This window comes from Pollachius pollachius (assembly GCF_949987615.1).
Source record: "Pollachius pollachius genome assembly, chromosome: 9".
Taxonomy (NCBI): domain Eukaryota; kingdom Metazoa; phylum Chordata; class Actinopteri; order Gadiformes; family Gadidae; genus Pollachius; species Pollachius pollachius.
The window spans coordinates 19,645,651-19,663,295 of record NC_136942.1 but is presented as its reverse complement, the minus strand read 5'-3'; the positions used below and the strand labels follow the sequence as shown (position 1 = coordinate 19,663,295).

At 41.4% G+C, this 17,645-nt stretch overlaps 3 protein-coding genes across 5 annotated transcripts; 2 read left to right on the top strand and 1 right to left on the bottom strand.

The window, feature by feature from the left end:
* The first annotated feature begins 377 nt into the window (after positions 1 to 377).
* pstpip1a (proline-serine-threonine phosphatase interacting protein 1a) lies at positions 378 to 5,525 on the top strand. Its single transcript, XM_079743707.1, has 15 exons — positions 378 to 515; positions 1,359 to 1,459; positions 1,554 to 1,628; positions 1,749 to 1,783; positions 1,891 to 1,997; positions 2,177 to 2,239; positions 2,470 to 2,580; positions 2,943 to 2,988; positions 3,090 to 3,169; positions 3,756 to 3,854; positions 3,962 to 4,058; positions 4,207 to 4,291; positions 4,443 to 4,525; positions 4,703 to 4,842; positions 4,937 to 5,525. Exons 1-15 carry the CDS (start codon positions 486 to 488, stop codon positions 5,066 to 5,068), a joined length of 1,284 nt encoding a protein of 427 aa, XP_079599833.1. The 5' UTR covers positions 378 to 485; the 3' UTR covers positions 5,069 to 5,525.
* Positions 5,526 to 5,721: 196 nt separating this feature from the next.
* tspan3a (tetraspanin 3a) lies at positions 5,722 to 8,763 on the bottom strand. 2 transcript variants are annotated; one of them, XM_079744088.1, is made up of 7 exons: positions 8,608 to 8,763; positions 8,149 to 8,340; positions 7,770 to 7,844; positions 7,452 to 7,553; positions 7,205 to 7,357; positions 6,781 to 6,864; positions 5,722 to 6,271 (listed from the first exon to the last, which is right to left on the bottom strand). In XM_079744088.1, exons 1-7 carry the CDS (start codon positions 8,668 to 8,670, stop codon positions 6,179 to 6,181), a joined length of 762 nt encoding a protein of 253 aa, XP_079600214.1. In that variant the 5' UTR covers positions 8,671 to 8,763; the 3' UTR covers positions 5,722 to 6,178. The 2 variants fall into 2 exon arrangements, 1 of the variants encoding a protein (XP_079600214.1); XR_013812118.1 differs by having other exon boundaries at positions 6,206 to 6,271; positions 7,162 to 7,357.
* Positions 8,764 to 9,248: 485 nt separating this feature from the next.
* Positions 9,249 to 17,223, top strand: LOC307080379 (uncharacterized protein). 2 transcript variants are annotated; one of them, XM_079743058.1, is made up of 12 exons: positions 9,249 to 9,363; positions 9,520 to 10,238; positions 10,529 to 10,588; positions 10,692 to 10,744; positions 10,855 to 10,999; positions 11,413 to 11,786; positions 13,071 to 13,299; positions 13,562 to 13,676; positions 14,302 to 14,422; positions 14,733 to 14,844; positions 15,184 to 15,296; positions 16,147 to 17,223. In XM_079743058.1, exons 2-12 carry the CDS (start codon positions 9,537 to 9,539, stop codon positions 16,214 to 16,216), a joined length of 2,094 nt encoding a protein of 697 aa, XP_079599184.1. In that variant the 5' UTR covers positions 9,249 to 9,363; positions 9,520 to 9,536; the 3' UTR covers positions 16,217 to 17,223. The 2 variants fall into 2 exon arrangements, with proteins under 2 accessions (XP_079599184.1, XP_079599183.1); XM_079743057.1 differs by having other exon boundaries at positions 15,437 to 17,223.
* The last annotated feature ends 422 nt before the right edge of the window (positions 17,224 to 17,645 follow it).

Below are 17,645 nucleotides of genomic sequence, written 5' to 3'. Positions count from 1 at the left end.
ACAAACTCTAAATCTGGCTTCTATTACAAAAATAGAAGCCAGTAATATTACAAAAAAAATCTCTTACATATCTTATTTTTTTAAGAAATGAATTAATTAAGCCTATATGAGCAGACCTTTTTAAAATAAGTTTTGCTCAATGGATATGTGAAGTACTGCTGTATTGCAGTTATTATTCAGAAGTGATCCCCTCACTTGATTTGCAGTTATTAACTAACCAGTAGAAGCCCTTAATATCTAAAATACCAGTATCTTTGGGTTCACTCTGGATGTGCTTTGGTGGGATGTGCATTGCAGCTCTTCCTGATTCAAACGACCGAGATACTGATGAGTTTCAAGGCTGGCTTCCTGAATGTGTCACAACGAGTTTCAGTTCATATCAACCCTGATTTGCACCGCCCGTCAAATTTTTTGAAAGGCTACCTTTGCATAGTAAACTCGACTGAGGGACCGTTCAAAGGGACTATTATCTTCCTGCTGTCAAAATGTCTTTACAATTCAAAGATGTATTTTGGGTAAGTGGGCCAATTATGTTATTAAACCTAATTAACTAATGCATTAAGTAGCTATTTATGTTAGTGTTTCAGCAAGGTTGTGTATGCGTACATGAATTAAAACAAAGCGTGTAACGAAATAGTGTGTGTTCACTTCCTCTTCTTCACTCTACTATGACTCATGACTCGAACATCCTCAAGGTGTCCTTTTTGTGAACAAATGTTTTAACTAAGTTTTGTTTTAACTACAAATTAAGGCGCATTATGTGGTTTTTATATGATTTATTATTTTGAGTTTGTCCTAAATTGTAAATCTATTATTGATGAATAGAAATGTAGGTAGATAAATCCAATACATACAGTACAATTTGAGGTCAAACACAATAGATAAAAAAAAGTAACTGAAAACTGAGTGATTTGCATGCAACACTAGCACAATTCTTCCACTGCAGACTTTGAAAAAAAGACAGCTTACTTTGTTTTGGGGCCCCTTTCATATGTACATCCTGTTCAACATTCAAATGTTTTCATTATACTTTACATAAATCCTTTATCTATACCACAACATACTTTAAATTATGCATCTAAACGACTGATATTGACTTTGGTTAAGATTACTATTAACCAACTCCTGGGGCTTGTATCATTTGATGTTGTAACGTAACTGAATTTGCTCAAGATCCTCAATCCTTTCAATTAAAGTGAACACACTAAAACATCTGAACTGCTAGGCTATATATATAGGAGAGACACTACATGTAGACACATATAGCCGTTGGAAAGCCCTGCCGACATCGGTATGTCCTGTATGTTTGGGTGAATAACGCAACCTGTTGATACAGTTATCATATTGGACAATTCTAGGGAGTGGACTTCATCAGCAACATGGGATATGAAGCCATAATTCAGAGACTTTGTGATGGCCGACGGACATGCAAGGACGTTGAAGAACTGCTGAAGATGAGGTTTGTCACTTGTAGAAGGCTTTAATCACACAATTACAAAAAATATATAACATTATTAATATGCTCTAATTCAATGAAAATGTATTCTACATAGGGCATCTGCAGAAGAGAAATATGGAAAGGAATTGGTCACTATCGCGAGGAAAACTGGAGGCATTTATGAAATCAAGTAAATGAAAATGTGTTATTTAGTATTAGGCCAGCCCTTAATGATACTCAACATAATCCTATTATGAAAATTGTAATATTTCAATTAATTAACCTTCTAAAATCGTTATTTTTCAAACAGCACCTTAAGAAAATCCTTTGATGAAGTGAAAACACGTATGTACACGGATTAATCAAATATCTTTTTCATCGTTTTCTTCTTGTCATTCATTGTTCAGCGTTTTCAGTTGTTTCATTTAAAGACACGTGTTTCTGTTTTTTAGAAATTGAGAGGATTGGTCTCTTTCACATCCAACTCTCTGGGATGCTGAAGGAGGAGGCGAAGAGCATGGAGACGTTCAGAGAGCAGCAGAAAGAGCAGAAGAAGAAGGTGACTTGAATCAAAGTGTACTTGTTCCTTCGTTTAGGCATTTGTACTGTATTTAAGTTTGGACCTTCTTGGGGTATTTGATGAAGTATGAAATGTAATTAGTACACATAAATTAATGTTATAGTAGACAAATAGCCTATTTGTGCTGATATATCAAGTATTTATTTTTACTTCTCCAGTTGGAATTCCTCATGGACAAGGTCCAGAAAACAAAAGTATGCCTGTTTAAAAAAACAATAGAGGTAAGTTCAGCTTTTTACTGATCAACCTTTTCATTTGTTGTCTTATCTTTATATCATCTACCACTACAACCATCAAAACACACTGTATATGTCAAGCTGTACAGGAAGCCGGTGTCACGATAACCCAGTCATACAGGAAGAGAAGTTCTTCATTTGGTCAATGCAGAGATGACAGACACAATCTTTTTCCTTCCTTGTTTGTGTTTAACAACGTCAAATTACATTTTCAGTCCAAAAAATCCTATGAGCAACGATGCAAAGAGGCTGATGAGGCCGAGCTGGCGGCTGTCAAGATTGGCAATGCTGCTGCAGCCACAGCCACACCCAAACAGACAGAAAAGGTACATTGAAAACCCTACTGTAGGCCTACACCAACTAAAGTTTATATTGGGAATCGTGATTGTCGATCACAAGAGTGATTCCCAGGTATTAAAATATAGTTTTAACACAGAGTACGATTCTCGTTAATCAAGGTCAATTCTATTTGTAGATTTTGCCATATAGGTTGTGGTTTTATTGATAACATTATAGAAGTCCCTATCGATCGACATTGACTACAGATATTGTATGGCCAGGTCATTTTAAGCTACAAGCTAGTTGAAATGCTACACATTGCAACTTTAATGAATGATAGTCTGATGTTTCCTTCTACTGAATATTCAAAGCTTTAAAGTAACTTGAACATACTTTTATTTTCCTTCAGCTACAGAACAAATCGAGGCAGTGCAGGGAAGCGGCCGAAGAAGCTGGTGAGAAAGTCTGAGAAAGACCAAGTAATGAGTATAGAATGGAATTCATAGTTCCAACAATTAACTGCCAAAGAGGAACTAATGCATATTTTTTTGTTTAGAGAAACAGTACGTGTCAAACATCGAACAGCTTGACAAGATTCGTCAAGAATGGGAATTGACACATGTGACTACGTGTGAGGTATACTGCCTTGCTTACAGCATCCTCACTAATGTGACCTTTAAGCTTTATACTTATTCTTGAAAGTAAAAAAACAACAACTTTACCATAACCTTTATCTTAAATTAACCATCAAACCAGCCAAAATTAGTAACGCAATCCTAGGACTAATTAACTATAGCCTTCCCGCCTTCCTATTCCTATGCAGAGGGTTAAAAAATCGATTTGATTCATGATTTATGTATTTCACTTTTGTAGAGAAGACACACAAGTTCGAAAGTCTGAATAAAAAAGAATGAACCCACTTCCACTCTCGTCCAACACAATTAACCAGAGTGGAAATGTGGTTTGTCACCTGTGCGTCACTAACCCATTCATCAACCGCACCTACATCCAATAAATGTTACTGTGGCATTAAGGGCAACAAGTTAGACAGGGTACTTCACAATGAAAAGGAAAGGACATCTTGCGAAAGTCAACCTCTGGAGTGACTGCTTTTGAACACTAGATGTCAGCAAGTGAAATTTTCACTGTAGAGCCCTAAACGGTCGTTATTGTTCTAAAAGTTGAATTGAACACATTTCATTAATCAAGGTCTACGTTACAGGCTTTCCAGCAGATGGAAGAGGAGCGCATCACCTTTGTAAGGAATTCCTTCTGGATTCACAGCAATCAACTGTCCTTGCAATGTGTCAAAGATGATGAGGTGGGCCCAGTGACTGTGCATGAAATCCTATTTCACCCACATTCTACACTATAGTTATCGTTGTAAACTTACTATTTCACATATACGTTTCCAAAATGGCTCTTTAGTGTTACGAGGATTTGAGGATCACACTGGAAAAGTGTGCCATCATTGAAGACAACAACTGCTTTATGGACATGAAACGCACAGGGCCAAATCCACCTGGTAAGGCATATTCCCCATATAAATCAATCAACATACTTTCTATTCCATGTAGGCCACACCTTCAATCCTAGAACTAAAGTTACAAGAACATTAAATAATGAATTAGCCTCTGAAAATGCATTAACCATTTTTTTTGTCATATTCCCAGCCCCAATCCAATTTGAGAATTACTACGAAAGGCAAAGAACAGCAGACGACGGCGACACTGCTGGCTTTGTTGGCGTCATGAAAAGGTAAGAAGCCCATTCAATGGTTTTAAATTAGTTGAAAGTGGCCTGCTCAAATATATTTCCATTTTCCATTTAGAATTCCATTTATTACATGAAGATCTTCTCGATTATTACCACTTAAAATGTCGGACTCGTTCCTTTTTGTAATTTCTAGGTTCACAACTCTACTGCAAGGGAACGCTCCGTTTGTTCTCTCCCCGAGAACAAACGGCAATGAGCCAGTGACGCAGTCTAAAGGTATGTGTAACGTCATTGGAAACCACTAGAAGTAGGCCACTGGTGTACATCTCCATCTTAATAAGATGGAGTATTATCATGTCGTAGCTAGTGAGGTCATTCTGATTGTTTTCAAACATTTTTAGTGAGCACCCATGTTCCTCAAGCTAACCAACGTCTCATTCTGAATATCTTCAGAAGAAGCAGAAGGTGTATATGCCTCCATTCCAGGATTTCCAAAAGAGCCGACGAGCGCAGAGTTGAGCGGAGAGTTGAGCGGAGAGTTGAGCGGGGAGTTCAGCGAGAAGTTCAAGGCTCTGTACGACTATGTGGCTCAGGTGAGCCTGGCTCCATGCTCCTGGTGACAAACACACACATCCTAGATGGGCCTGGAGCCGACCGTTCAAATATTGGTCTGTGTTCTTTACTCAGGGTGAGGACGAGCTGTCGGTGGCGGCCGGGGATGTGGTGGTGGTGATCGAACAGGGCGACGACGGCTGGTGGACAGCGGAGAGGAACGGCCACTGTGGACTGGTTCCAGGGTCTTACCTCTCCCTGGAATGAGGTCAACTCTTGCTAAATTAACGGAGGGCCAGCATCTCTGAAGGGGAAGTGAGACTTTTATTGACTTCTTCTTTTAATTGGAAAAAGGAAAAGTCACATTTCATAATGTTGTGGTGTGTGTGCTTTAAATACGCTTTCTCTTTTTTAATCTTTACTGACACTCTATATTATCATGATGTGTCTGCTTTGTCTGTGCGTTCTGGTTATCCAAGTATAAGAAAAAGTTATTTATTTGTGTTATAAATATTGGTATTATTATTATTATTATTATGCTTTACATTTCTGTATCCTCTTGCAGGTTTGCTGATGTATGTTGACAATGACCATATCATGGCAAGTCGGGTTTTAACCGTCTAATATTATCTTTTTGACCACAAAGGTTGGTTTTGTCATTGTGTCAAAATGTATCTCTGTTAACGATATGTATGGTGTACAATAAAACCAGTTTGAGGCTTTCCTCAAGGGTTCCCCATTGATGAGTCCATCAAGACTTGCACAAGATTTGCACGCACGCACGCACGCACGCACGCACGCACGCACGCACACGCACACGCACACGCACACGCACACACACACACACACACACGTTGAGCGTTTAGTGGTTACCACTGTGAAGTGTGGTTGTGTTGCTGGTAAGCGTTTAACACACATCAGACGTTCCTACATTTTATTTACATTCTTGAGTTTTCAAACACTACATGTCAGCAAATTCAATTCTACAGCTTTTATTGGAAGGCTGATGAAACAAACTATATGGACAAAATACTACATTTGTATGCCCTCTATGGAAATATATGGATACAATAGTGTTCTTTGAAACATGTTGAAGCAACAACGGAAACCACAATTTCAAAATAATCTGTTCAAACTAAATGATTGGTTAATACTAGTCTTCCCTATACATTAACACCTCACTCACCGTCAGTGAGACTGACTGATCCACACTTTACTTATTTCATTATATAAGAGGCCAAAACAAAATAATGGTTCTCCCCTTTGGTTTTTAGAGAATTTGGGGAATAGCTTTGTGTAAAGAATACAATTCTAGACAGAAACCAACTCTATTTGCATGCTAAAAGGAGTGTGTTTGTAAGTGTATGTACAACTTCTTCACCCATATGTTTCTCCGGTGATGAGACGGTCATAGTTCGATGCAGGCCTTCTTTGACACAGAACGGCACAAGCACACAGAATGCCCAGCATCTGTAAAACACAGACACAAATCACATCACAAATTTTCTGTTTTGGTGAATTCTAATTACATATTTGAACCAATCCATATGTATAGTTAACTTGTAAAGATGCCTTAATGAATCGAGACATTCTCAACCTACATACAAAGCAGCAAAGTCATGAATGATTAATCTAATCACAGGATGGAATAAACTGAGATGATAGCAGGATGAGGAGAAACTAATTAGAATGATATCATGTCATTTCAAAAGGGACTCTTTTTAGAACGTATATAGCTTGTGTCTGCCGGTCAGTACAGGCAGATGTTTATAAGAGCCTATACAACCTATACATGTAGAGAACTCTTAAATCAACCGATTTAGTCTGCCAATAATTTATGACCCTTAGAAGAAAAGAGCTGGGCAAGCAGACCACAGGTCATGCAGCGAAGCTTTCCATCTGTGTGGCTTCTGAGGTTTTTTAGTTCACACACAACTTCTCAAACACCCATTAATCCAAGCTTTTCAAAACCGCCCTACCTGAATTGTAGCAAACGTCACTGCTGCCAGGATGACATACATCATGATCTCTTTCAACTTCTTCACAACCAGAGCTTCACAGCCCTGTAGGCACACAGTCACCAACCATACAAATATCACATCCCAGCTACAGAGGTCTCAGGACTACAATCAGCAAAGTAAAATCAGTCAATCATTAAGGGATGGAGCATTTATCACCAGAATCCTCAGACAAATACACATTTTCAAATTGGTCTGGCGATGTCAGGCTATACCCTCCCATCATGATTTAAATCATTAGAACCTACAAAACTGTCTTTCACGATGAATCAATATCTCTAGTTAATGACTTTATGATATGACTCAATGACGGCCAACAACACTAGTGGCTCTACGACAGACCTGAGGTGTGGCACAGCAGTAGGGTTGTGCCACAGGGTTGTACCTCTTGGAACAGGTCCTCGGTGCGGGTCAGGGACCCTGTGCAGGTTTCAAGATCCGGTCTGCAGCAGCTGATCGGTACACTGTTATTCTTGGAACCTTCAAACCACGGAGTGTGTGTCCAATCAGAGTAGTTGTGAATCCCACAACACTTGAGCTACAGAAAGAAATAAAGCTTGGTTCCCCGAGAACGTCTCCAACATAATAATAATGATAATGTAAATTTGTTCAGAGCAAGTGAGTGTTGTCACCTGTCTCTGCACGTAGTCGATAGCACGGCTAGCAGCATCACTGTTGGTTCCATTGTATTCATCGTACACGCCCTGGATTGAACTGTTCACGCGTTCTTCGACCTGGAAACCAACATTATTTGTGTGTAAATAGATTTGACAAATATGAACATATGCCTAATATAATAATATTAATAATAATATTAACATAAAGAAACATATTCACTTATGTTTGGTTGTACAATAACATTTTATATTTATTGATTGAAAATTTAAGCCAAGCCCAACTATAGTAACTGATTCTCAGCAAATAACTGATTATGGACTTGAGATACGCACCTTTGCTCTGTAAACATATCCAAGAACCACCACGGCCACTTCTATCATGAACACCAGCAACAGGAGGAAGACAAACTGTCGATAGTAAGACACAATGCAGACTGTTTTTAGGACAAAACACATAATCATAATGTGATATTCAAACCATAAATAGTTTTACATATATATATATATACATATACACACACACACACACACACACACACACACACACACACACACACACACACAACATCCAAAAGGTTTAGAAGGTTTCAAATAAAGGCATCCTAAAAGACAATTCCAAAAAAATAAAAAAAAAATTACAAATTTAGCTGCCACTAATTTATTGGATACATCATATACCTGGTTTATCCCGAAGTCTCATTTAACTACTTACTGATGCCAGTCCACAGGGACTCTCCCGGACTGTGGAGTAGCATCCGATGAGGCCAATGATGAACAGAAGTGCCCCGACGCCAATGATAACCGCAGCCGGGATAAGGGTATACACGTCTTCGAAGAAGTGGTCATAGTCATCATACGTAATGAAGACATACGCTCCAGCATAGCACAGAACCCCAGCAGCCGCCTGGAACAAGAGACGACACGGTGCTCAATTAGTCATATCCAAGAAATAGCAACGGGGAAAATAACAACTGATTAAATGGAAACCGACCATTAATGGTAGGAAGAAACAAGCAGATGGAATACGTTTTTTAATTAACTTTAAAACACAAGACGTGCCAATGTAGGCTCTACCTGATAACAATCATCAGCATGCCTCTTCTACCGTCCCGTTGTAAACAAAGTTCAGCTGCTCTGTGGCGCAAAATCATAAGAGCTCTTTAATACTCACCCAAAAGATCAAGTTTAGGAAGACCAAGGCCGTCTTCGATGAGGTGATACCACAAGCGCCCATTTCTTAAACCGGGGTGTCAATAGATCGTTAAATGCAAAGTCAAAGGGATCCTATTTCAACATGTCAACCACCGACTGAACTGCACTGCCCGTATTCAGCACGACTGTTGTGCTGTTTCTAGGTGCTGTACATCAGGTTGACCACTAGAATGCGCGGTTGGCCCGCATCCTGTTGGTTCAATATGAGTCTGTTCAGTACATGTATTGCAATGCGCCACAAACATCTTTAACCTTAACCTTAACCTTTAACGTTAAAAAGTTAACCTGCCCTGTTCGTATTACAAGTATTCTCTGCTTATGTCATATAACTATCTATTGCTATTACAGATATAAAAAAATATTTATAAAAAAGGGTTATTACCCCCCCAAAAAAACCTTATAGAAGCTAAATGATGTTACAAAGTATCCTATCTTACACCGTCTATATATAGAGAACATTTCTAAATTAGTAAGCATTTATTTAGTTTGTGATGTTGTTGCACTCCGAAACTATAGGGGGCGACCAACTTAATCCTACTGGTTTATTTCAAGCTAATCAAACTGGTCGTTTAAACCTTTGACCAGACATGTGACTCTTCTCTTTTACAACCTGGTCGCTAACGTAGTTTAGGGAAGACACTTTAAATACATATAGTTCTTATCACATTACGTTCGAACGCCTTTACTTGGGACATCTATCCTGGACTAAACCGAGGTAGGGCTGTTGTTTACAAATAGTGGACTTTCAATCACATCGATGTAAACAAAGATCTGTCATAGAACATGTACTATCATAACCCTAATATTACTTGTACAATAAGATCATCTGCCTTTGCTTATGCTTCAGTTGTGGTTGTTTATCATACTTTAGGTATAGTCCTCGAAACGATGGCAGGCGACGAGAAGGAGAACCAGAGTGAAGCCGAGACCTCCTCTGGTCCCCAGGCTCGGACCCTGTGTGAAGCCGAGCCTTCCTCTGGTCCACAGACCTCCTCCGGTCCCCATACTCGGACCCTCTGCCGCTTCTACTCACAGGGAAGACGCTGTAACTTTGGCAAAAGGTGCAGGTTTGTCCACGAAAGGAGCGACTCTCACCTGAACCCTACTACGATAGAGCAGGGAACGGAGCAAGACAGTGAGGAAGGGTCGTTTACCAACCAGCCTGACAGATCGATGGTCACTGAAGGGGAGATGGACCATAAGCCGAAGCCACCTATGGATGGCAAGGTGGGCTCTGTGGCCAGGGGTGGAGGACCTACCCGTCGTACATGTCGCTACTTTCTCTCCGGCTCCTGTACTATGGAAGACAGATGCCGGTTCTGGCATCCACCCTCAATGCCCCCACTGGATGACCAGTTACCCCCTACAGCTCAACACAGACCCACCAAAGCGACGCCTGCTCCTCCCGTCAACCATCTCCAGGAGGTCAAGCTTGGTGACATCACAGAGGAGGTCACCAAAGAGCTCCGCGACACCGAGATAAAGCAGATGATGAGGCGTTTTCCCAAACATCAGCTTATGGTTCAGGAGCGAGGTGACGGCCAAGTAACCTTTTATAGAGCCACTGTAGAAGCTACTGATCCTGACTGGGTAAAACACTGACCGACGACATTTATAACACTCAATCAACGTTACAGGAGAAGCCACAGTTTTAACTTGGGATGAATTGTCACACATTTAGGACAATATTAATCGTAATTGTAAAGTAAAGCTCAGTCAAACATGCAATTTGAAGTATACTTTGCACTTTCTCTATCAATTGTGACCAATAGGGACCTCTTTAAAGAATAATGTATATGTTTGTATTCATATAATTGATAATATCATACAGCAGCATGATTGCATTGAATGCTTACTTTGACTGTTGCTTTGACCCACAGCCATTTGACCTTAAAGAAGTTGTTATATTGGTCAGCTTCCCAGAAAAATACCCCCTGGAGGTAATGACACGTACATCTCCTCATATTCCTGAATACGGCCTTATAGTCAACTGTATTACACCAACTCCAAATGGGAACCATAACCCTGGCACACCTTCTTCAGATATTCACTTTACACCTACCGCTAGACCAGGACCTTCCATCAGTAATGGGCAGGTAAACTAACTTTAAAAGGCTTCTATTTCCTATTAATTACATTGAGTAACCAAACATAAAGGGTGGTACATTGGCATTGTTTGAGCAGCATGCTGTATTTGGGGGTGCAGGCATGTGCAGGAGGCGTCCCAGGCCTGGCTTCAGGCCAAGCATGCGACCAACGAGCTGATGGGGAAGGTGGAGCTGCTGTTCCGGCCCTACCTGCGCTGGCTGGACCGCAGCATGGAGCGGCTGTTCACCGAGGGAGCCAGGCAGGTGAGGGCTGTCGTCTGATGTCCGCTACGTCGCCTGGATGCACACACGTATAAGGCTGCACTGAACCATCATGTTCCTGTTCCATTCGTCGAGTGATTATTCTTCCAGGCAAAGTGATTCACCGTGTTGTCTATAAAAGGTCTTCAATTACCAGTTCTCCAGCTCCAACATGATATCTTAGTTGAATATAACCGGATAAACCGCAAAAAAAATTAATGTATTCATTTGATAATAATCCATCAACCAAAAATTAGAATTCCTAAAGCATTGAGTAATTTTTAATTGGGCAAATTAATTAAACGCTTAATCGGTTATCAATTGTATTAGATTTGACATCGGGTCTATTCTTTGTGTTGTTCTCCAGTGTGTGACTCTGTGCCCCTCTCCTGTTGTCTGAACGGTGTGTCCGACAGCTCAAGAAAGACATCGACGTGGAGCGCGCCGGGCTGCAGTTCATCCGCTACGAGGAGCTCCAGGCCACGCTGTGTGAAGAGCCCGGCCCAGGGGACCCCGACGGCGCCGACGAGGAGGACAGCGGGGGGCCGGGCCACCCGGACGACAGGGCGGAGGCCGGTTCACACGGAGGGAAGGCGGAGCGGACACAGGGGCGGGGCCGGGACGGGGAGGAACACGAGGACGCGGACGAGGAGTCGAGCCGGCTGGTGGAGAACGTCAAGCTGAGCGAGCCCCGCAGAGGGACAGAGGTGAAGCTGCTGGGCCTGAGCCTGGGAGACAACACGGCCACGGTACTGGCCCGCCGGATCACCGTGTGTCTGCAGTGCAACCGGTACGACCAGGCCTTGATTTATACTGTACTTCACCGACGCTAAATGTAGACCTGTGCAGAGGGCGAGGAAAAATGTGACTAACAATACAGGTTCAAAGAATACACAGATGTGTGTGTGTGTGTGTGTGAATATATAGTGTTGGGGAGTAACGGAATACATGTACCGGAGTTATGTATTCAGAATACAAATTATAAGTAACTGTATTCCATTCCATTTACAATTTAAATAGTTGGTATTTAGAATACAGTTGCATTGTTGAAATCAATGGATTACATCACGATACTTCTCTGTTTCACAAGTTTATTCGTGCTTTCACACTAACGGAGTTGGTGAGTTTGGTCCCTTGGTTCGGTACGTTTGCGTTGGTGCGAATGCAACCACCTCACTTTGATGCACACCACATCAGCCGGCTTCACTTCCAAACGAACCCTGGTGCGGTTCACTTGAGATGTGAAAGCGAACGCACCTCGGTCCGATCTTGTTCTAAAAAGCACAGGCCTCTTTGGACGTTACAGGCACCCGCTCAGCCGCAAGCATTACGGGAATTATTGTTTGATTAGCGGTATCTCCAAGACTATCAGCACATTGTTGGACCGTCGGGGGAAAATTAGTCGTGGCTCAGGATGGAGCAAAGAGGAGACGGAATGTCTATTGGATATTTGGCCAGACACCCATAGACAACATAAAAACACACAAAAAATGTAAATGCCGATTAATTTAACACATTCAGCACTAGGATGAGGGAGAAGGAGTTTGACCAGTCCGCAACTGTATGAAACAAATCAATATCAGCACAACGAGTGCAGCCCGCTACTTTCACAGACGCTTTCCCCCACTTTTTATCTTTACCGCTTTACCCCGCCCCAGACCTTTTTTTCCAATGATTTAAAGATCTTTGCACATGTTGAAAAATTCTGGGAATGTGAAAAGGAACAGCACCAAACCAAAAATAAATATTAAGGGCGTGTGAGTACGCCCTAAATAGTCTCTCTCTCTCTCTCTCTCTCTCTCTCTCTCTCTCTTTCTCTCCACACTCTGATTGAGTGATGTAACGGAATACGTTACATCACTCAATCTGAGTATTCTGTATTCTGTAACTGGGAAGGATACATATATATTTATGGAATGTAATTTGCGATATGTCTCCGAAGAATAACAAACATTTTGTATATATATTTTTATATTTTCTTAACCTGTATGCATATTGTATTGTTTACATGCATCGATAATTAGTGATGAATTTCCTTATGTTTGTGTGTGTGTGTGTGTCTGTGTGCGTGCAGCTGTAAAGTGACGGCGGACCTGACGCTGGGCGTGACCCTGCCGTGCACGGCCCAGTGTGAGAAGTGCAGCGCGAGCATCGGCGCCACCTTCAGGCCCAGCATGCTCCACCCCTACAGCGACGTGCTGGGCTACCTGGACCTCCACAACGCTGTGCCCACCGACCTGGTGCTGCAGGACTGCGAGCTCACCGTGGGCTGTCTGCACTGCTCGCAGGACGGCCCTGTGCAGGTAGCACTCCTTTGATCGGTATTATTGCGAATATGTAAAATAATCAACAACGAAAAAAACTTTAAACCGAAAATGCAGTAATTAGATGAAATAGAGAACGAAGAAGCAAATCCCTTAATGATGTCTCACTGAACGAAATTTATATTAAATTCAGAATGACTTAAGTAGTAATAGAAATGCAATAATAAGACTTAATATTTCTTGACAAGTTCTAGAAGCAATGGGACATTCTGATTCGCTTTCCTCTCGTTTTTCCCCTCAGAACGTCTGCTATGGTCAGACCAAGGAGCTGAATTGCGAGCACTGCCACAGTAAGCTCAGCATCCTGGCAGAGAGCGCCAGGTTCCAGTACATCCCGCCACGCTCCAACAAAGCAGGTGACATGACTCTCCCCTCACAGGGCTGCTGAGCCCTCTACACACCACTGCATGCACCGCAACACTGTCATTATAACGTGGTTGGTTGGTTTTTAACACACATTAAACACGCACTCCTTCACATCAAATGAGCTCCATTCCTTTTGAGGGCTGCAACTCAGAATTAATTTAGTAGAACATTATTGGGATTATTGCAAGCAACAGCTGCTGCCTCAACAAGTCACTCTGCTCTGTGAAACACGTAAACACACGTCCAGCAAAAGATGCAATCACAGAGTGCAGAGTGTTTCAACGACATAGCCGTTAAATGCCTTTATTGGATATGGCATACACACCATTGAAAGATTGTTAGCGAACATTAAAAAAATTATATTTTAATGCCATATATAATATACATATATACACAGAAAAGTCCAAGATAAACATGTGCCCTTTAATACTTATAATACATTATCCAACTACATGAATGCTACAGAGGTGTGTGTGTGTGTGTGTGTGTGTGTGTGTGTGTGTGTGTGCGTGTGCATGCATGTGTGTGTTTAGACAAAGAAATAGACAATTATTATAGTATATAATTTAGTATTCCACTATTGTTCCATCTGTAACCTGTCCACATGTTCTGCAGGGCCTAAAGATTCAACTCCCAACTATATGAGGAAGGTGAGGGATCCGGCCGTGCAAAAGGGAAAGCCACTTCCAGAGAAGGGGGCCTGCAGGCATTACAAACAGAGTCACCGCTGGCTACGGTAAACCCATCTCCCCGTGTCCATACATCAATTCAATAGACCGGATGGATGATTTAGTACATGCTAGATGCTTCACTCTGTGCTCTCCACAGTTTTGAGGGGTTTCAAAAAAATCGCAATAAAAAATAAGATATAATGATGTATAACATAAATGATGAGGGTTAATGTCGTTTTCGTTTCAAGTCAATGGCAGTGACTTAAGGACAGTTTCAAATCCTGGGATACATTGAAACAGGCAGATGTTAAAAAGCAATGTTTGCTTGTGTGCTCTGAGCTATAACGGTACGGACATCCCATAATTCTGGCCCAGGTTCTCCTGCTGCGGGCGGGCCTACGCCTGCGACGTGTGCCACGACGAGGACCAGGACCACCTCATGGAGCTGGCCACCAGGATGATCTGCGGAAACTGTGCGACGGAGCAGGTGACAAAGGCCACGCACAATGAGAGTAGTGTGGACTTACAGGGATAATCGATTTAGGGGAGGTTTAGTGGAGAAAGCCTTTATTCATGGACTTGGTGGGCGCAAAGGTAATATACCCGAAAGCCCTGTATATTTCCATAGTCAGGTTCTTAGCCACATTATTTATAGACAATAAGGCTATTTACTTTTAGAGTAAGAAGTTTAGACGCTAGCCGTTGAAACGTAAAATCTTTGTGTTGTGTTGGGAAGAGGTTTAGCGCTATGTCTATTGTTTTGTATCCAATGCATATCATTCCTTAGTCTATAGTCTGATGTATGTCCCGCCTGTCCTGCCTCCAGCCTTACAGTAACGGGAAGCCCTGCATGGGCTGTGGGGGTATGATGACCCGGGGAGCTCACAGCAGCTTCTGGGAGGGGGGCCTGGGATGCAGGAACAAAGTGAAGATGAGCAGGTAGGTCCTTGACAGTTTTGAATACTTTGTTTTGTACTACGCTTTATATACTTTTCACCTTAAAGGAGGCTCATAAGAGCATTGTCAAATACACATTTCTGTTTAGCCTCTAGAGCAGTGGTATTCACTATTTTTTTCAGGAGCGCCGCACTGACAGGACGACGTCAACAGGAGAACCATTTTTACCGCAAAGTATCAAAAGCTATAAATCCAGTCATAAATAAGTATGCCTGCTTAATAATATGTCCTCCCTGAAGCAGTGTTTCACACAGAATTTTGTGAAACTGTGGAGGGAACCCAGTCCTTAGCGGGGTCCGGGGGCATGCTCCCCCGGAAGAAAATTTGGTACCTTTTAACCTGGAATGCATCAATCTGGTGCACTTTGAGAGGAAAATTAAGACTTGTGTGACTGTGTGCTATTTTCTGGAATAATGTGGAGACACTGGGTCACATAACATGGACGCTATTGAAGAATAAGTTAATAAGAATAAGTCCATCCAAAGAGCACATTCTCTCTTGTTATGCAGGAAAACCGCCAATCTGGCAACCCCGCTGTCAGCGTAGAGCCGAGCAAGTTTAAAAATATTTTCTAGACAAGGCTATATTTCCACCTTTTAATGCCGCTGTTGATATATTTTTTAAATAATTGTTTGTATTGTTTTTTTAAATATCTGTATTCACTGCATGATCATATCACTGTATATTTTTACCACCATGCGAGCCGCAAATAGAGGCTTGGCGAGCCGCATGTGGCTTGCGAGCCGCGCAATGAGTAATGCTGCTCTAGAGAGAGGACCCTCCCTTAAAGTCATTTTCATTTTGAATGGTTGAATATGTTATTCCGGAACAGAAACGACCGGCAGAAATATGCCAACACCAACAAGACCATTTCACGGAAGGCGGCGGCTGACAAGAAGTAGAACGAGGCGAGTGGCCATGTCACATGACCGGGGACGGATGACATATCATGCAGATCTTGAACTGAATATGAAATACAAAATTTGTATAAATCACGGTTTGCTAATCATAACTGATCTGTTGTGTGCGGTTCTTTTGTCGATTTACCGAGCTGAAGGGGTAAACGGAAGACAAGAAGAGTCATGATTCTTGGCATGATATGATACAGATCCTGTGGAGTTTTAATTTGATAAACAACCTTTGTATAAATCAACATTTGTTGATCCTCACATTTCCTCATTCCCAGAATGAACCACTTGAGAATGGAAACAAACATTTCGATGGCGATTGACTTTTTTCTTTATTTTGCGAAAATTGACAGGCTTAACCCTTTATTCCTTGTTCATAAAGGTATTGCTCACAGTGTCTACAAAGTACACTGACACTCTTAATATTAATCCATGGATTTGGGACAAAATATAAAACCTGTGAAAGGGAGTTCAATCCCGTGGATTATTTTGTTTGTTGCGTAAGGGGAAGTCCCCTCTGGATTAACACAAGTCTTGCCATGAACCAGATTTCCCCTCCTTTGCTTTAATCTTAGAGAAAACCTGAATATCAAGTAGGCTAAATGAATAGCACAAACAGAATGTATGTCTAGTTCCTAATAGTTCCATCTTTGGACAAATCAAACACCACTTTTATATATTTTAAATAAATACAAGTTTATTGAACATATAACATACAAATGCAACTTAATTAAGACTTCTGTTCAAATATTGCACAAACATGTTTGAAACGTGTCCTATGTTCTCCGTGGGGTGCAGCTTGTTGTAGCTGATGAACTGGCGTCTCAGTTTCCTCAGTTCAGCCATGTTGAAACTCCTGGTGTATTCAATGTAATAACATCAGGTTAAGGACAGATTGTGTGTTCCTTCATGTGACAAAACACTTGGAAGCTGTTAACCTTATTTGACCAAAGTAATATAGGACACATAAAAAGCACCATAAGGATGAAACAAAAAAGTTGTCTGATGACTAGTTTACTTTCCAGGGCTAACATTTTCAAAGTGAGCCAGCAGGGAAGTACATAACTTCTTTTATTATGCAAATAATCCATCGTTTTGCAAAATGTTTGCAACAAATTGTCAGCCTTTTCCCTTAAAGCATTTGCATCATCAGCCAAATGTAAAGTATGAAACACCTACTGTGCATTAAGTCAAACTATTTGACCACTGTAAAAAATGAATGTCAAATAAAATAATTTATTTTATTCGAATCAGGTTTCAAAGCTACTTCTTGACCCCAATTTGCAAAAAAAGTAATCCTGTTGTGAAGGGTAGTTTATTTTATTAGGATGGGGGGGGAGTGCTGCCTCATTGCTCTCTCCCTGTTTCCTTGCGCGCAAATCCCTTCACTCGGCACTTTATAAAGGCAACTACAAAGTTAGGG